This window comes from Urocampus carinirostris, chromosome 2 (assembly GCF_059441175.1).
Source record: "Urocampus carinirostris isolate Australia breed hairy pipefish chromosome 2, RoL_Ucar_1.0, whole genome shotgun sequence".
Taxonomy (NCBI): Eukaryota; Metazoa; Chordata; class Actinopteri; order Syngnathiformes; family Syngnathidae; genus Urocampus; species Urocampus carinirostris.
Genome location: NC_142350.1, coordinates 8,162,460 through 8,179,688, shown reverse-complemented (window position 1 = coordinate 8,179,688; position 17,229 = coordinate 8,162,460). Strand labels below are relative to the sequence as shown.

Here is a 17,229-nt window from a genome sequence, read left to right as displayed (position 1 = left end):
ATTGTATGCAACGAGATTAGACGTGGCGCTCCAGGATAAACATGTAAGATTTGAAAGAGCGAAAAAAGGGAAAAGACTGTCAGGATAAACGGAAGCAACGTATTTACAAGGAGGCTGGCCTAAGTTATAGTAATAGAGCAACGTTTGTGAATGAAAAATAATAGTGCAACTGTAAAAATAGTGCAATGAAAAGTAGTGAATAACATTTTAGCAGCAACAAAATCCCCGAAATTAAGTCACAAGGTTTCGTGAAATGATAATTAGCAGAATCCCGAAGAAAAAAATATATAAATATAATATGGAGGTCAGAGTAAAAGCCAAAGCGGGCGTGGTCGTTGTGGGAGGCGACAGATGGACTTGAAATGATGAGGACTTGCGAGGATTAGGTCAAGAAAAGTGGGCCGGTTTGGACATTCAGTGCCGAGACTTTGCTTGGCCAAAGAAGACTTTTCGTCCTGGTGAGTCAAATAAGCATTTTTGAGGTTAAATTGTCACGTTTCAGTTTCTCTCCATGTCTTTTCCATGTTTCCATTTATTTTTGGCATGTCATTTTATTGTAATGGGGTTTTTATTAAATATTTTTAAATTTCATTCATATTTATATAGTTTTACTTGTATTTATTAAAAAAGTGATATTTTTTTCTCACGTTTTTTTTATTATTATTATTATTATTCATTTAAAATGAGATGAGCCTTTTTTCCAGGATTGGATCCAAAGTTTCAGTTTTATATTAATTTAAACGCTTTTCATTTTCTAAATACACAGATGTTGATTTTTTTTTATTTACGTTTTATATTGTTGAATTTCTTTTCTATATTACATGTATTTAATTATTGTTATTGTTTTAACATCCCTACTACTTTTTTTAATTAATTTTGATCCGATTTTATTTAATTTATTTTCATGTATTTGTTTTAACTTTACCTAGTTAAAATTTTCTGAATATTTTTAATTTGATTATTTTCTCATATTTGTGTATTGACATGTCTTTTTTGTTATTTCTCATTTATTTTATCCATTTTTTATTTGATCAAATTATTATTATATTTTTTAAGTTTTGTGTTTTTTTTTGTATTTTCTCACATTTCTGTGTCCCTTGAAGTCGTTTCAACATCACACCCTATAATATATTAAAAAATGTAATAATTTTAGTTGTAATTTTCAACTTTTTTGAAGAAAAGACATCCCAAATATGAGCTCCTTTTTTAGCTTGAAGGGTTTAGATAATTTTGCCCATTTTAAGAACTATTTTCTACCAAAAATAGAAAAATACTGTACATGATAATGCTTCTTGTCTTATATTATGAAAAAGTGAAGATGTCAAAAAACGAACACTTTTATTATTATTATTTTGTAAAACATGTGTTTTCTGATTTTATTTTAAATTCTTTTTATTTTTTCTCTATACTTGAAATTTATCAAATCAATGATAACACTAAAATAAGCAACATTTCTGACAATCAGGTAAAATGTTATTTTTTGCAATATATTTGCGGAAAAATAATCTCCATTTTGTCGTTCTTAAACATGTGCTAACGTGCAAACTGATAAATTGGTTTCTGTTTTAGCATTGCAAATATTCCACATATCATCCCACGCTAGTTTTGCTAATCGTGTTTGTTTCAGGTTAAGATCGAAGTGGTGGTCCGGCACAAGACAAAGACATTAATCCCATCCATCTCAGCCAGTCAGATTAAACCGGATTGGGATCCCCGTGGCAAACTTTGACCTCAAGGAGAACGCTCAGGAGCATCTGGATTTGTCTCAAAGAGATCAATTTTAAGACCTTTGTTTTTTACGGCGGGATGGGATAGAGCGGCCGGCTCCGACAACCAAGGTTTGCTTTTCGATTTTTGCAAAAAAAATCATAGTAATAATTCAGTTAAGTGCATCAGAAGTTGTTTTGTGTCTGAGGCCAAAACATGAATTTATAAAAAGCAGATACAACATTTGTTTGTTTAATTATTATAAGTAATGGATCTTTTTTTCTAAAGTTTATTACAAAAAAATAATTCAGGCTGTACTTGACCAAGACACACCACAGGAAATAGTGCCCCTACGACCCGTGTGGTTAAAGGATCCAACCAACAGACATAGATATAATTATTATTATTATTGTAATATGAGAGTGGTTTTATTTTTAACAAAAAATATTTTTTTGTTTTGTCCCAGGCAGCACGGCGCCGCATTGGTTCATGCGTCTGAGGCACGGTTCTGAGGTCATGAGATCGAACCCTCCTTTGTGGAGTTTTTATGTTCTCCCCGTGCCTGCGGGGGTTTCCTCCGGGCACTCCGGTTTTGCCCCCACATTCCAAAAACATGCATGTCAGGTTTATTGGCCGGTCCAAATTGTCTCTAGGTGTGAATGAGCGAATGAATCGTTGTCTATCTCTGTGTGCCCTGCGACTGGCTGGCAACCAGTTCATGGTGTCCCCTGCCCACTGCCCGAAGATGGCTGGGATCGGCTCCAGTACCCCCGCGACCCTACTGAGGATAAGTGGTGCAGATAATGGATAGATGGATGTTCTATCCCAAAATACAAAACATTGGCCTATAAAAAATGTAAAACGCTGTTTATCTGTTTGTTTTCTAATTTGATACATTGACTTACAGCTTCTTATGAAAAAAAAAAATTCACGGTTTGTTAAATATAATATTTTCATCAAAATAAACCAAATTTTAGGAAAAATAATTAAATTGAGGTTGGTGTATTTTAAACAAAATTTTTAATTTTTTGTAATTTTTCTTTTCAGCCTCTGACCATTTTTGTCCCCCAAAAAACAAAACATTAGCTTATCCAAACCATTGCACAATATTTTCTCCAATCATTTTTCCCTTCATTACATGACAAATTGACACTTTTTCCGACTTATTTTCTAAAAAAATCATAACATTTCAATAAAATATATTTCAATAAAAATAAACCAACTTAATAACTTAATAAATTGAAAACAGTGATAATTTAAATTGATATAATATTTTTTTCAATTTGAAATAAAATGTCCTTTGTCCCAATTGTTTGAGGTGTCTTTAAACAAAAATAAAAAAATGTAAATTATGTAAAACAACTTTGGTATCTTGTGCACGACTCTTGGCAATAGTCGAGCTGGGATAATGGATTGTAGCCAAAATAATGCAGTTCATATTTTAGGCGTGCCACGACAGCACGCTTTAGCTGCCAGAACCAAAAAAAGTGTTGTGCCAGGCATTGCTCTCAGCAATAGTCGACCGGGGATTATGGATCGTGGCCACAATCGCACATTTCATGTCAGGCGGGCCCTGAACGGCACACCTCCTGACAAAAGTGCCTTTTGATGGTCCCTGCTCTCAGAAATATGGGATGGGGGATAAAGGATCACGGCTGCGCGAGTGCAGTTCAATTTTGGGTTAAAAAAAAAAAAACAGCAAAAAAAGGCGTCGGGCTCGCCAAAAGTTCCCTCTGCCAGTCCCTGCTTGGAGCAATATGCAATCGTGGCCGCACTAGTGCAGTTCATCCTGGGCAAAAAAAAAACAGTAACAGAGAAAAAAGAAGCGGCCGGGCCTTACAAACTGGTTTTGTCAGTCCCCACTCACAGTAATATGCGATTGGAAATAATGAATCGCGGCTGCACGAGTGCAGTTCACTTTTTGGTGAACAGAACTGCCAAAAAGAGTCGTCAGGCCTGACAAAATGCGCTCTGATTGAGGATAACGGATCACTGAATAATTTTTAACCTGCCGAGGGTACGAATTATTACAGTATTTTGGAGGATGATATATTTTTGTAACGTTTATTGTGTCACTATTCAGGTGAGAAAATGTAGCAAAGGACCTCCCCCAAGGAAGTGTCGGAATGTGACGGGAAAAGCCGCGTCAGCGCATCCGGATCCTCCATCGCCTCAACCTCAATTCCGTTAATCTTCTTCCCTGGATATTGTCGGATTCCCGTCGCCATGCCGCCGAGTTCCTGATCCCGGTTCCGGAGCGGGAACAGGAAACGGCGCTGTCGGCCATGTTGGAAAATATGTCTCGCCGGCAGCGCTCTCTGCTGTCGTTAGCGCTAACGTCGCTAGCGCTCAGTTTGTCTGTTTCGGCCTTTTGCACGTCGTACTGGTGCGAGGGGACCCACAAGGTGGTCAAGCCGCTATGCCTCTCGCCCGTCAAGATGAAGAATTGCGGACAGAACAACAGTCAGCCCTACACTACAGGTCAGAGCGCCCTCTAAAGGACAGTTCCAAAAATGCAGTTGAAAAGGGGGAATTCAGTATTCATCTTTTCAAGTGAATTTTTCTTAGTAAAATTAGTAACATTCGAAACAATTTGTTCGTTTTGATGATTATTTTTCTTGTTTTACAATTTTTTTTAAATTGTAGGTGAAATACTTCAAATGAGCAAAATAATAAAAGTTATGCTCGTTGTAATTATGATTTATTTTACAAAACATTGTAAAATAACAAATGAAAATATATTTAGGATGAGCAAAATACAAATAAATTTGCTTGTTTTATTACTTTATTCCCGATTTTTCAGAAATATGTTCAATTGGGAGAAAATGAGAAAAATAATTTAAAAATAAATACGAATACAAGAAACAACACAATAATAATAATTAAAACCTGAAAAAATAAAATAAAGTAAAAGAAATATCACAAAAGATGTAACTTACAAATTAACAGTACACTTTTAACTCCATTCCATATATGCAAAAAACAAAAATGGAGACTTGCGTTTTTCTTTAGACAGTGTTCATATTTAACAACCTTGGGGTTTTTTTCTGCCAAAATGAGGATAAAAAATATTATGCTGTTTTTACTGATTATTTTTCTTATTTTAAAAAAATGAGTAAATATGGTAGTAAATAAAACACGAGTATAAATCATAGTAAAATATACCAAAGAAAAAAAAAACATTTTAAAATGAAATTATTTTTTTTATTTAGAATAATATTACTGGAGAATAACAAATTTTAAAAAAGTATTAAATTCTGAGTTAAATCCAAACCTACGTAAAATAGAGAAATAAATAATTATTTAAAAAGAAAACAACTGTGTTCATGATAAAATTATTGTTTTGTCAATTAAATCTACACTTTAATGAGGAGGAAAAAAAAAATTAAAAATCCCTGTTTTGTCCTGACAAATGAAATACAGTATTTTTTGTAAATAAGAAATTGAAAATAGTTTGAAAAAGAAAAATAATTTGATTGTTTTCTCCTTTTTAAATATTACTTTCTTATTTGACCAGGGGAAAAAGACATTTGGGTAAAAAAATCAAAATTAGTTCGAAAAGAGAAAAATATTTTTGTTATTGCCCCTTTGGAATATTTTCCTCTTTTTAAATATCATTTTCTTGGGAAAAATAAGACATTTCGGTCGAAACATTTTTTTAAAAAAATCATAGTTTTGGTGTTACTTTTCTAATGTCTCAAATATTGTCAATTTAGGTTTCCCACTTTAAAATTCAACTGGAGCCACTATGGAATAGATGTAGTATTTTTTTCTCCTCTGCGTTTTCAATGCGTTAACTTCATACGTGGGGTGGACATTCGTCGTGTTGTTTTGACATCTTGAAGTCGATTTATCGAACAGCACAGATTTTCCCATAATCCCTCAAAGCTTTGTTGATAATCTCCCAACTCTTGTGGATTGTGGCAGGCTTATCTTTTTTCAAGCATGTGCTATACAATGTTCCACATGTCAAGCTTTTGCATACGAATCATCCGCTTAAGAATTCCTAGAGGACCTCCATGCAAGGTGGCGCTGCGTCAAAACGTCGGTCACATCGAGATCAGGAAAGCAATCATTCATTTCAATACCTATTGCTATCAGGGTTGCAACAAATAATCGATAAAATGGACTAAAATTGATCATTCAGGGTGTTCACAACTCAGCAGATCAGGGGTGTCTCGAACTTAATTCCTCAGAGGGCCGAAAGTCAAACCATATTATTGGTCGTGGGCCGAACTGGATAAATATTTGTTGAATACACAAAAATTGGATTTAAAAAAAACAAAGATAAAAACGAATTAAAAACACAAAGGAATATTATTCCAGAAGAAACAAACGTAAATAACTTTGCTCTCCATAAAAAATATCTCCCGTGAAATCTAAAAAAAAAAAATCAAAACTAACATAAAAAATTATGGAAACATCTATGCAATTTTTGCTTTACACCAAAAATATGTGCTTTTAACATAGTTATGATTTTAAAACAGAAAGGAATATTTTTCCAGAATAAACAAGCTCAAACATTAACAAACTCAATCTTTGCTCTCCATAAACATATCTCTTGTCAAAACTATACAAAAATATAAATAAAATTTGATGTTTTGTCTCGTGGAGCCATTTTAAATTAAATTCCTTAATTCTGACCACATTAACCCCACAAAGAAGACACACAGGTTTACCGGCAAAGTCAGTTAACCAAAATTCAGCATATCCTCAAATTTGAAAGGCCCTGTTTTCCGAATCATCTTTTTACGGGGCCATTGTAAATGGTTTAGCATCCGCCTAATCCACGGCAACAGAAACGTCACCCTGCTTTTCTCCGTTTAGCCTTCTAATGCATCGTGATAGATAAACATTCCTCCCTGGGTTTTACGTCTCTGCTTCCTTTCACTAAAGACTCACTATCAATGCAACTCTCAGGCTGACGTGTTGTTTGGCGGTAGATAGTTTTGAGGGGGCTGCGCTCGTGAGACTACAGCTAACTCGCTTGATGCGGGAAGATTTTCGAGAAATCTTGTGATGGCAGCTGAAGCGCTGCATTGTGGGTTCTGTAGTTTGAGAGTTATCAGCGTTTCATAGAAACGGTCCATTATAGTAAATGTGTATAAAATGATTTCACAGGCCGGATATAATCGTACGACGGGCTGGATGTGGCCTGCGGGCCGTGAGTTTGACACCTATGAATAAGATAATCGATTAGATCATCGTATCGCGTGATTTGATTTGTTAAATCAATGCGAATGAGAGTGCAGCCAATTCTGTTGTGACGCTGAGGGTTGTAGTGCCACTTTGGTCCGGCAAGAGGCATCAATACCCTTTTTATGAAAAATATCTTTAATTTAATCTTTTTTTTTTTATTGAACATCAAACAAAATTGGAATGAAAGTTTCATTTTTGTAGTGTTTGATTGTTTCATTGTGAAACAAAGTTAACAATTTTCAAGGGAAGAGAAAGGGCTGCAGAAGTAGAGAGAAAAAATCTGAAAAAAAAAGGAAAAAGAAAAATAATAATGACAATTTAACTCTACAAAGGGGGCAGATTCTTAAGCATATAATATATCATTTTTGAAATTGGCAGCGTTTATTTAACCACCCAAAAATGTGTTGACAATATTTTGAAAAGTGGGTTTACATCTTTGTAAACCAGGGGTGTCAAACTCATGTCAAATCGATAGAACAAACATTCTCTCGCGGGCCGGACTAGTCGATTACATAGAAAGAAAAGAAGAGAGAAAGGAATAAGAAAGAGAGGGAGAGAAAAGTAGAGAGCGTGGGACAAAGAAAGAGAGAAAGGGAGGAAAGAGAGAGAGTAAGAAACAAAAGAGAAAAAGAAAAATAGTGAGAGAGAGAGGGAAAAAGAGAGATAAAGAAAGAAATCCAAAGAGGAATAGAAAGAGTGAAAGAGAGAAAGAGAGAAAGGGAAAGCAAGAGAGAAAGAGAGAAAAGGAAAAATGTAAGAGCGATAGCAAAAGAAGGTAAAAAGGCACAGAGGGAAAGAGACAAAGAGGAACAAAGAAAGAGAAAAAGGCAGAAAGAGTGAAAGAGAGAGAGATGGAGAGTGAGAGAAAAAGGGAGGAAGAGAGCGAGAGAAATACAAGTACAGCGTTTGTGAGAGACACCTGGCTTTAGCAATATCAAGTGGATATATTACAACCTGCAGCTCGTTTTTCTCTTGCGCTTCTCTGAGCGGGCCAGAATCAATCCCTTAGCGGGCCTGATCTGGCCGCGGGCCACCTGTTTGACACCCCTGTTGTAAACACTTGTATTTTTGTTAAATTGTTTATTATTATAGATTATTCTGTTCTTTTGTGCACTATTTCAGTCCAAAACTTTAATATTTGAATAAAGAGGAGGAAATTAAAAAATGTCTTTAAGTAATCCGATTCATCGATCATTGGAAAACGTGTCTGAGCGATTCATCGATTATCCAAAAATAGTCGTTGATTGCAGCCCTAATTTGAATGCCCCAAAAATTGGTCAATAGTGATGGATAGAGTCTTTTAGAAAAGTTGAACCATAAATGACTCCACTAGGAACAAAGGTGTGCACGGATGGAAACAATGTGGTGCAAAGGCTCTGCACCTGTTCCAGTTCTCCCCAAATTTAATTTCCAATATTTTTTGTATTATCTTTGTTTATATGAAAGAGAAAAACGGTGGAGAAAAAAACCCAGCAGTGAGCTAAAATATACCGTCGTTGTAAAATTGCTAATTTAGATCATTGACTCCATTTTAATTTCATACTTTTGATTTCTTACCTCAAAAATTCGTAAATATTGGAACATTTGTTTTCTTATATATGTTGTAAATATGGGCAGCACGGCGGCGCAGTGGTTAGCGCTTGTGCGGCACAGTTCATGTCATGGGAACCTGTCATGGGTTCAAATCCAGCTCCAGACTTCCTGTGCGGAGTTTGTATGTTCTCCCCGTGCCTGCGTGGGTTTCCTCCGGGCACTCCGGTTTCCTCCCACGTTCCAAAAACATGCATTTCAGGTGAATTGGCCGGTCCAAATTGTCCCTAGGTGTGAATGAGCGAATGAGTTGTCTGTCCCTGTGTACCCTGCGATTGGCTGGCAACCAGTTCAGGGTGTCCCCTGCCCACTGCCCGGAGATGGCTGGGATGGGCTCCAGCCCCCCCGCGACCCTAATGAGGATAAGCGGTACGGCTAATGAGATGAGATGTTATAAATATTATAAATAAACATAATGACTTTGTTAGTGTGCTCATAGAGTGCATATCATACATGATTTTTTAAAGCATGTTTGTTTGTGTGAAGAGTGTTTGGCTGCTAGCCTGCTAGCTTAAATGTTAGCAATATTTTACTGTTTTTTGGGGCTCCCCAGTCAATTTTTTCTTGCATCTTGCATTGTTATCATCATGCCCGCCAAGTACGGTACATATTTCAATACAATTAAAAATCCAATTTTCGAATGTTTTATTATCCGAGCGAAAACCTTGCCCTTGTCCCACAGAGGCCCCGACGCCGGACCCCAGGAACCCACCGTCCAACGTGACGCTAACGCCGCTACAAAGGGAGCAGCTAGCCATTCTCAGGCGCAAACAGCTAGCCAATGCCGTCCACTACATTTGGGAGACGGGAGAGGACAAGTACATGTTGCGATACTTCCACACCGGATTCTGGCTCTCCTGCGAGAAGCACAACGAAGGTGAGGCGAGCGCCATATGTGTCTCAAACTGGTTATAATGGATCGCAACCAAAACCATGTAGTTAATTTTAGGCATGCCACAAAGGCACACTTCAGGGGGCCAAACAGAAGAAATGGGTCAATGGGGATAATGGATCACGGCCAGGACTGTACATTTTATCTTTGGTGGGCCAGAATGCCACCCTACCAGGTCGCCTGCTGGTACCCGCACGCAGTAATGGATCGTGGCCACACAAGTGCAGTTCATCCTTGGCTGTAATAGGATACTGTATGAGTAATAACGGATCGTAATGGATTGCAAAAGTGTGTTTTTTTGGTAAACAGAACAGCAAAAAAGAGACGACAGGCTGGACAAAAATTCACTCTGCCAACCCCTGATCATAGTAATATTTGATTGGGGATAGTGGAATGCAGCCACACAATTGCTGTTAACTTTTTAGAGAACAGGCTCACAAAAATGCACTATGCCAGTCCCTGCTCGCAGTATTATGCGATTGGGGACAATGGATCGTAGCTGCAAAAGTGCAGTTTTTCCTAGGCAGGAATAGAGGATTGGTAATAGTGTATTGTAAAATAGATCTCAAAAGTGAAGTTTACTTTTTGGGTAACAGAACAGCCAAAAAGAGACGTAGGGCCTGAGAAAAAAGCACTTTCCTGGTTCCTGCTCGCCACAATTTGTGATTGGCGGTAACGGATCGTGGCCGCACGAATGCAGTTCCTCCTAGGCAGAAGTAGAGTATTGGTAATATTGGATTTTAAAATTGATCGCAAAAGTGCAGTTCACTTTTTGTTGAACAGATCAGCTAAAAAGAGCCTTCAGGCCTGACAAAAAAATACACTCTGCCAGCCCCGGATCACAGCAATATTAAAATGGGCATAATGGATTGCAAGCACACAATTGCTGTTCACTTTTTTGGTAAACACAACAGCAAAAAAAGAAGTTAGGCTTGAGAAAAATGCTGGTCCCTGCTTGTAGCATTATGTATTTGAGGACGATGGATTGTTGCCGCAAGAGTGTAGTTCATCTTAGGCAGAAAGAGTATTGGTAATAATGGATTTTGAAATGGATTACAAAAGTGCTTTTCACTTTTTGGTGAGTAGAACAGCAAAAAAGAGCCCTCAGTCCTGACATAAATGCACTCTGCCAGCCCTAGATCGCAGCAATATTTGATTGGGGATAATGGATTGCAGCCACACTATTGCTGTTCCCTTTTTTGGTAAGCAGAATAGAAAAAAGCAGTCAGGCCTGGCAAAATGCGCTGTGCATGTCTTCGCACGCAGCGATATGTAATCAGGGATAATGGATCACTGAATCTTTTTCAACCTGCTGAGGGTGCGAAGAGGCTAAGTGGTCTGTTAGTCCCTGCTCACAGCTATTGATAATAATGGATCGCAGCCGCACAAGTGCATTTCATTTTATGTGGAAATATAATAAGAGCAAAAATTGCCACTGGGCCTGACAAAATTGCACTCTTCCCCCTTCGTTCGTAGCAATATGTGGGGATAATTGATCATGGAATATTGTTCAACCCACAACGCATTGGGGCCCCATAAGGAACGCTGTATTCCTTATTATTTCTTTTTTTTCCTTTTTGTATTTCCGATGGTTATTACAGGTGAGGACCAGGAGGAAAAGTGTCGCAGCTTCATCGAGTTGACCCCAGGCGAAACTCAAGGTCAGAGGCGGCCATCTTTCTTAACCTAAAGCCCCAGTGTGTATAACATAGTGACCCCAAATGGTGTAAAACCACTTTTTGTTTAAATAATAGACTATTTATTTAAATGATGAGCAAAACACATGTACTCTTTCATATACATTATATTTGAAACACTCTAGCTCAGGGGTGTCAAACATGCGGCTTGCGAGCCAGATCAGGAGCGCCAACGTCCGCACAACGTCACTGAGAGAAGCACGGGGAAAATTAAGTTGCAGTTTTAACTATGTCCGCTTGATGTCGCCAAAGCAATACTGACTGTCATTCTTTCTCCCTTTTTTTACCTCTATTTTTCTTCTCTGTTTTTCTCTCCTTTCTTTCTCTCTATCACTCTCACTCCCTCTCTCTCTCTCTCTCTCTCTCTCTCTCAGTCTCCTTTTCTCTCCTTTTTTATCTCTCTCTCTTTTACCCTCTTTTTTCTCTTTCTCTCTCTCTTTTTTTCTTTCTTTCTTGCTTTCTCCCTCTCTCTCCATCTTTCTGCCTCTCTCTCTTTCATTCTTGATTCCTTTCTCTTTCTCTATTTTTCCCTCTCTCTTTTTTCCTAACAGTCTCTCTTTCTTTCCTCCTAATCTACGAGTCTAGACCCCGCAGGAATGCTTTATCTCCCATGTGGCTCCAGTCTATAATAAGTTTGACAACCCTGCGCTGGCATTTTCAACCTTTTTCCACTGTTTCCTTTTCTGGCCACTCATGTTTGCCACTAGGCTTCAGCATCTTGGATATTATCTCCACCGTTTCCTTCTCTTGCCACTAGTTTCGGGCTTTTATGGTGCCTCTTTTTCAAATGCTCACGCTTCAGCTACAGTAAGATACTGTGAGTGGGACTTCAGGTGGTGAATGATTACACACTGTCCCTTTAATCCACCACCCCACCAGGTGTGCTTTGGCTGTCGGTGGTCAGCGAGTTCATGTACATCGGGCTCCTCGCGATGGGCTTCCTGCTCATGTGGGTGGAAGCCATCTGTTTATGCGCCAAGAGGGAGATGAACGCCCTCAAAATCAACGCCTTCGCCGCCATGTGCACCGTGCTTTCAGGTCGCCACAACAAAAGAACAGCAAAAATGATGTACCTAACTCTTTTATGTTAATTTAATCCTTCACTCGTTATTTATAGTTTAAAAAAAACAACAAAACCACAAATTTAGACCCTAAAATATCGTTATCTTATTTTTTATATGCTAATATTAGCATTAGCAGAAGTTAACCTCTGCTTCGATACTGGAGCTTTTTATACATCAAAATGTGACTCAAAGTGCTGTAGAAAATTACTAATTACTGAAAGTACAGAATAAGTATTAGCTATGCTTTTATGCTAGCTGCGATGCTCATGCGTGTAGCCATAAAGTTAGCTGCTTGCGGCCATCTTCATGACACCACCTTTAAGCTTTGAGACTGATAGCCTTTACATAATAACTAGAGCGCTAATAGTAGAGCCTTCGTAAATGTGCTAGTTGTAGCATTATCAGAATTGTGCTTTTAAGACACCAAAATACAACTCAAAGTGTGGTATAAAATCCATAATTATTTAAATTATAGCACAAGAATCAGCCACACTTAAGCTAGCAGCCATGCCTATGCTAGTGACATAAGTTAGTCACTAGCAGTCATGTTCACAATGGTAACTGTGAGCTTCGAGACTACAGTACTAATGCTAGCAGCTCCCCCTGCTGCTAGCCTTTGAAAAATACTTATAGAGCCTACATAAATATGCTAATTGTGTTACTTTTTGCAGAACTTCACCAAAATGTAACTCAAACTGCTGTATAAAACTTATAATTACATAACGCTGGCATAATGGCAAACTTTGCGACTAGAACACTAACACAAGCATTTTTATTCCCGCTGTCAGCCGCTAGCTTAAGAACTAGAGCGCTAAAATTATAGCCTATGTGAATATGCTGAACAGCATCATCAGACCTTCACCTGTCCGTTTATACATTATATTAAGTAGTTATTTGTTTACATTCTATTTTATTCTTTTTTATCTTATTTTTTATCTGACCTGCTTATATTTAGTATTACTGGCCTTAGCTGCGCTTGCGCTAGCATGGCTATATGTTTATAAAGTTAACCACTCGTGGCCATGTTCATAACTCTAACTGCTAGCTTTGAAGTACAGCACGGACAGTGCGGTAGCTGCATTCTTAGGCTAATAATAATATTATAAGGCGTATGTAAATATTCCAATTTTAGCATTAGCAGAACTGTGCTTCAATACTGGCAGCAGTCGTGTTAAGTGGGTTTTTTTTTTCACTCTAAATTTTCGACTTTATTTTGATTATTGACTGACCTGCTTCAGTTTAGTGCACTAGTGGGCAAACAGTTAAGCACTAGTGGCCATTTTCATGATGCTAACTCATACCTTCACGACTACAGCGCTAATACTATTGGCTCCCTAACTGCTGCTAGCATGATAACCAGAGCGCCAATATTAGGGCCTAAGGAAATGTGCTAATTGTAGCATTATATTTAGCAAAACTTCACCTATGCTTCAATATTGGCAAGAGTTGTATTAAGTAGTTATTACTTCATCCTGTTTTACTCTACTTTATTTACCTATTGACTGAGCTGCTTCTATTTAGTGTTAAAGATGCTAGCCAAGCTTGCGCTAGCGGCTATAAAGTTGGCCACCAATGCACATATTCATGACACTACTAGCTTTGTGACTTCAGAGTGAATACTAGCGTCTCTCTTTTACTGAAAGTGTTTACTGAATGTTAGGCTATACGTGAATATGATAAATGTAGCATTAGCAGAATTTCCCTAGTGCCAGTTCCCCGATCGTTAACTAGCCATAAAAAGGTAGCCGATATTAGTATCAAGGATTCCTGATACCTTTGAAAAGGTTGGTATCAGCACAAATATCGATACCTGGCTATCAGTTCTCGGCCATCCTTCTTTCTTTTAGCCATAGCAGGACAGCAAATGTTAATATTTCAGTTATTTTTATCAACAAACCAACCGATTAATCGTCAAATTGACTTTTGGCACCTCCTACCCCCTTCTAGGCATGATGGGCATGGTGGCTCATATGATGTACACCACCGTCTTCCAGATGACCGTCAGCATCGGTCCCAAAGACTGGAGGCCTCAAACTTGGGACTATGGCTGGTCCTTTGCGTAAGTCTTTGCACCCACAATCACTGTTGGGCCTGAAAAAAAAGTAATTCGTTACAGTTACTAGTTACCTCATTTAAAAAGTAATTCCGTTACCCCTCCCCAGATTACTGACACACAAAAGCACTGCGTTACTCTGAAATAGTTAGTTACAAATTATCGTATATAATCACATTGAAGCCAACCCCAATATACAATTGCTATATCATAAAAGAAATAGAAGAAAACACCAACCTGTAGAAGCAGTGTAGCATTCAGATAACTTGGCTTGTGCAATTATAAGAGGTTGCGAACTAACAGTTGAGAGACTCCATATCCATTTTTTATTTTTGTCTTCAAACCACTCGAAAATTACCTTCTCGATTTCTGGGTAATGTCTAAGACAATTTCTTTTTCTCTGCAGTCGTAGTGTATTGAGAAAATTGATTTACCAATAAAAAGACAAATAATCGGCACTTTGTTACTGTAAATTATGTGCATGCATTTGCCCCGTTGGTATTGTTGTTCCTGTATAAGCCACGCCCCCCTCCCCACACGCTGCCTACTTTTCGCTACTGGTGACACACAACAAATACGTATGTGGCCATAAACTGACCCGCTGATTTCAGTATTTTATTTCATAGTAGTAAATACAGCTCATATGTGATCATATATGTTAGGAAGAATATCAGAATATAACTAGGGGAAAAATACGGGCCCTACGTGCTTGAGACAACGCAACCGTGAATGTACTTATTTGTATTTTGTAGGTACCTATAGATCTAAACATCCCTGCCTTGTGGACTTGAGGTGTTTAGCATTGTGTTTCTGGTGTGAAGGACTGTGTGTGACTTAATGAGCAAAGGAGCAAATGCTTAACTGCAGTAGACTTTGTGATTCACAATCTGCTTTTAAAAAGTAGCGCAATGTTGTAACGGCAGTTGAGTTACAAACTGTCATCAATAAGGCGTTACAGTACTCGTTACTGAGAAAAGTAATTGCTTTCCAGGAACGCGTTCTCATAAAACACTATACTCCCAACAATAGATAGATAGATAGATAGATAGATAGATAGATAGATAGATAGATAGATAGATAGATACTTTATTCATCCCCGAAGGGAAATTCACACCATTGTAACTTACTTGATGTTAAACCCCGCCCCTAACTCCACTCCTTGATCTGAACTCTGCCCCTAACTCCACCCCCTCAGCCTGGCGTGGTTGTCCTTCAGCTGCTGCATGGCGGCTGCCGTGGCAACACTCAACTCTTACACCAAAACCATCATCGAGATGAAACATCGGGCCCGACTTCGTCTTGAAGAGGCTCGGGCCGCCGCCCAGGCCCCCTCCTATGAGGAGGTGCTCCGGGCAGGGGGCGGGGTCTACTCCGTCAGCCAGTTAATTCAACTTGGCCAGCACCGGGCGCTCATGGACCCCTTGTGGCCGCGAGGGGCGGGGCCAGCAGTGGGTCCACTTGCTTGCAGAGCGGGTGGGGCCCTGGTGGGGATGGGGGTGGCGGGGATGGGTGCGATGGGCGTGGTAGGTGCCGGGGCCCACTCGGCGGGCCCCCGGGGGAGTGTGCTGGTGCTGGAGGGGTGCGGTGTGGACGGCTGTGAAGACTGCGAAAGGGAACTGGATCAAATGGACTACCTGCACGAGGACGGGGACGAAACGCTACGCTAGTGATGCTCCTGGCCTGGAAGGGAACTGTATGGGATTTGTTTCTTCATAACTTAATCAACTTTGAGATAAGAAAAGGGTATTCAAACTGTTTATTATCATCTAAAATGAGAACTGTCTTGTTTTTAAACAGACACCCAAATACGTTTGTTTGCGATCAGATGATTGATTTAATTCAAAAAAGAATACTCAAATACAGGGTTCGTACAGGTGCTTGAAATCTTTGAAATTTATTGTTGTGTTTAAAGATTGGAAAAAAGCTTGAATTTTGGGTGAAGTTCTTGTAAATGCTTAAAAATGTTGCAATGCTTCTCAACAAGTCTGCATAAAAATGACTCCGACATTGATCTCTGGTAGTATCGCTTTTCCATTGCATTTCTTCCTTCATCGTTAACGGCTGCTGTTATTAGTTTGTATGGCATTGTCCTATGAAGGGTCATCAGTTATGAGTGTTGGTAGATGAACCCATGTGAAGGGAGGCAGGAATTCGAAATAGAGGGGTTTTTCAAAAACAACAATTGTATTAATAAAACTAGTGCCAAAGCAACTAAAATTTCCAAACAAGAATTGAGAAACAAAAACCAAACCTGCAAACTAGAAAAGCCAAAACTGGACCTGAAACCACGCGGGAAACAAAGAAACTTGAAACAAACAAGCTAACCTGATATGAAAACTCGGATGTCAATGGAAGGCAATATGAAAAAATGACAATGATCCAACACACCTGTAGAGATCAAAATGTCTTTTTAAAGGGTGCAGGATCATTGAGCAAAGGTGTGTGGTGATTGGACACATCTGTGCCTGGTTCAAATCCCTGTTGGGACCCTTTAGTTGTAGGTGTGTCAGATCCTACTAAGCCTGCACGATTAACCGTAATATAATCGACATTGCAATGTGACGTAGTGCGATAGTGTATCCGTAAAACAGTGCGGTATTTTTTTCAAGGATCTATAGTTTCATGTTTATGAGTGATGGAGCGCTTGGCCAACCCGAATTGAGAGGCAGAATTTAACGATACTTGTCAATAAAAGCCGGGCAGTGTGTGCCCGACTGTGATAAACTCGTGTATGCTGTCAGTCAAACAGCGGGCGTTTCGCTCAATTGGCCACTAAAACAAACGATGACGCGATAGCTAGTAGCCCTACCGGCTCGTCACATTGAAAATAAATGAATAAGTCGGATTCTCAGGGAAGTCAAAAGAGCGCAAGGAAATGGTGATTACCAGCGGATGCTCCTTTGATTGGTATCACATCCGGAAATCGACTGAGGCGGCGTCGGGAGAGAAGGTCGCAGGTCCTGCCTACTGCTACGGATAAGCTACGTAGCAACCCTCACAAGCTACGCATTTCGCCAACGCCAGATC

At 38.9% G+C, this 17,229-nt stretch overlaps 1 protein-coding gene across 1 annotated transcript; it reads left to right on the top strand.

Annotated features, from left to right (window-relative positions):
* The first annotated feature begins 326 nt into the window (after window positions 1–326).
* On the top strand, window positions 327–16,222 carry LOC148370905 (germ cell-specific gene 1-like protein). Its single transcript, XM_088328719.1, has 8 exons — window positions 327–458; window positions 1,628–1,838; window positions 3,791–4,188; window positions 9,179–9,373; window positions 10,990–11,049; window positions 11,965–12,123; window positions 14,097–14,208; window positions 15,398–16,222. Exons 3-8 carry the CDS (start codon window positions 3,993–3,995, stop codon window positions 15,867–15,869), a joined length of 1,194 nt encoding a protein of 397 aa, XP_088184845.1. The 5' UTR covers window positions 327–458; window positions 1,628–1,838; window positions 3,791–3,992; the 3' UTR covers window positions 15,870–16,222.
* Window positions 16,223–17,229: the final 1,007 nt, after the last annotated feature.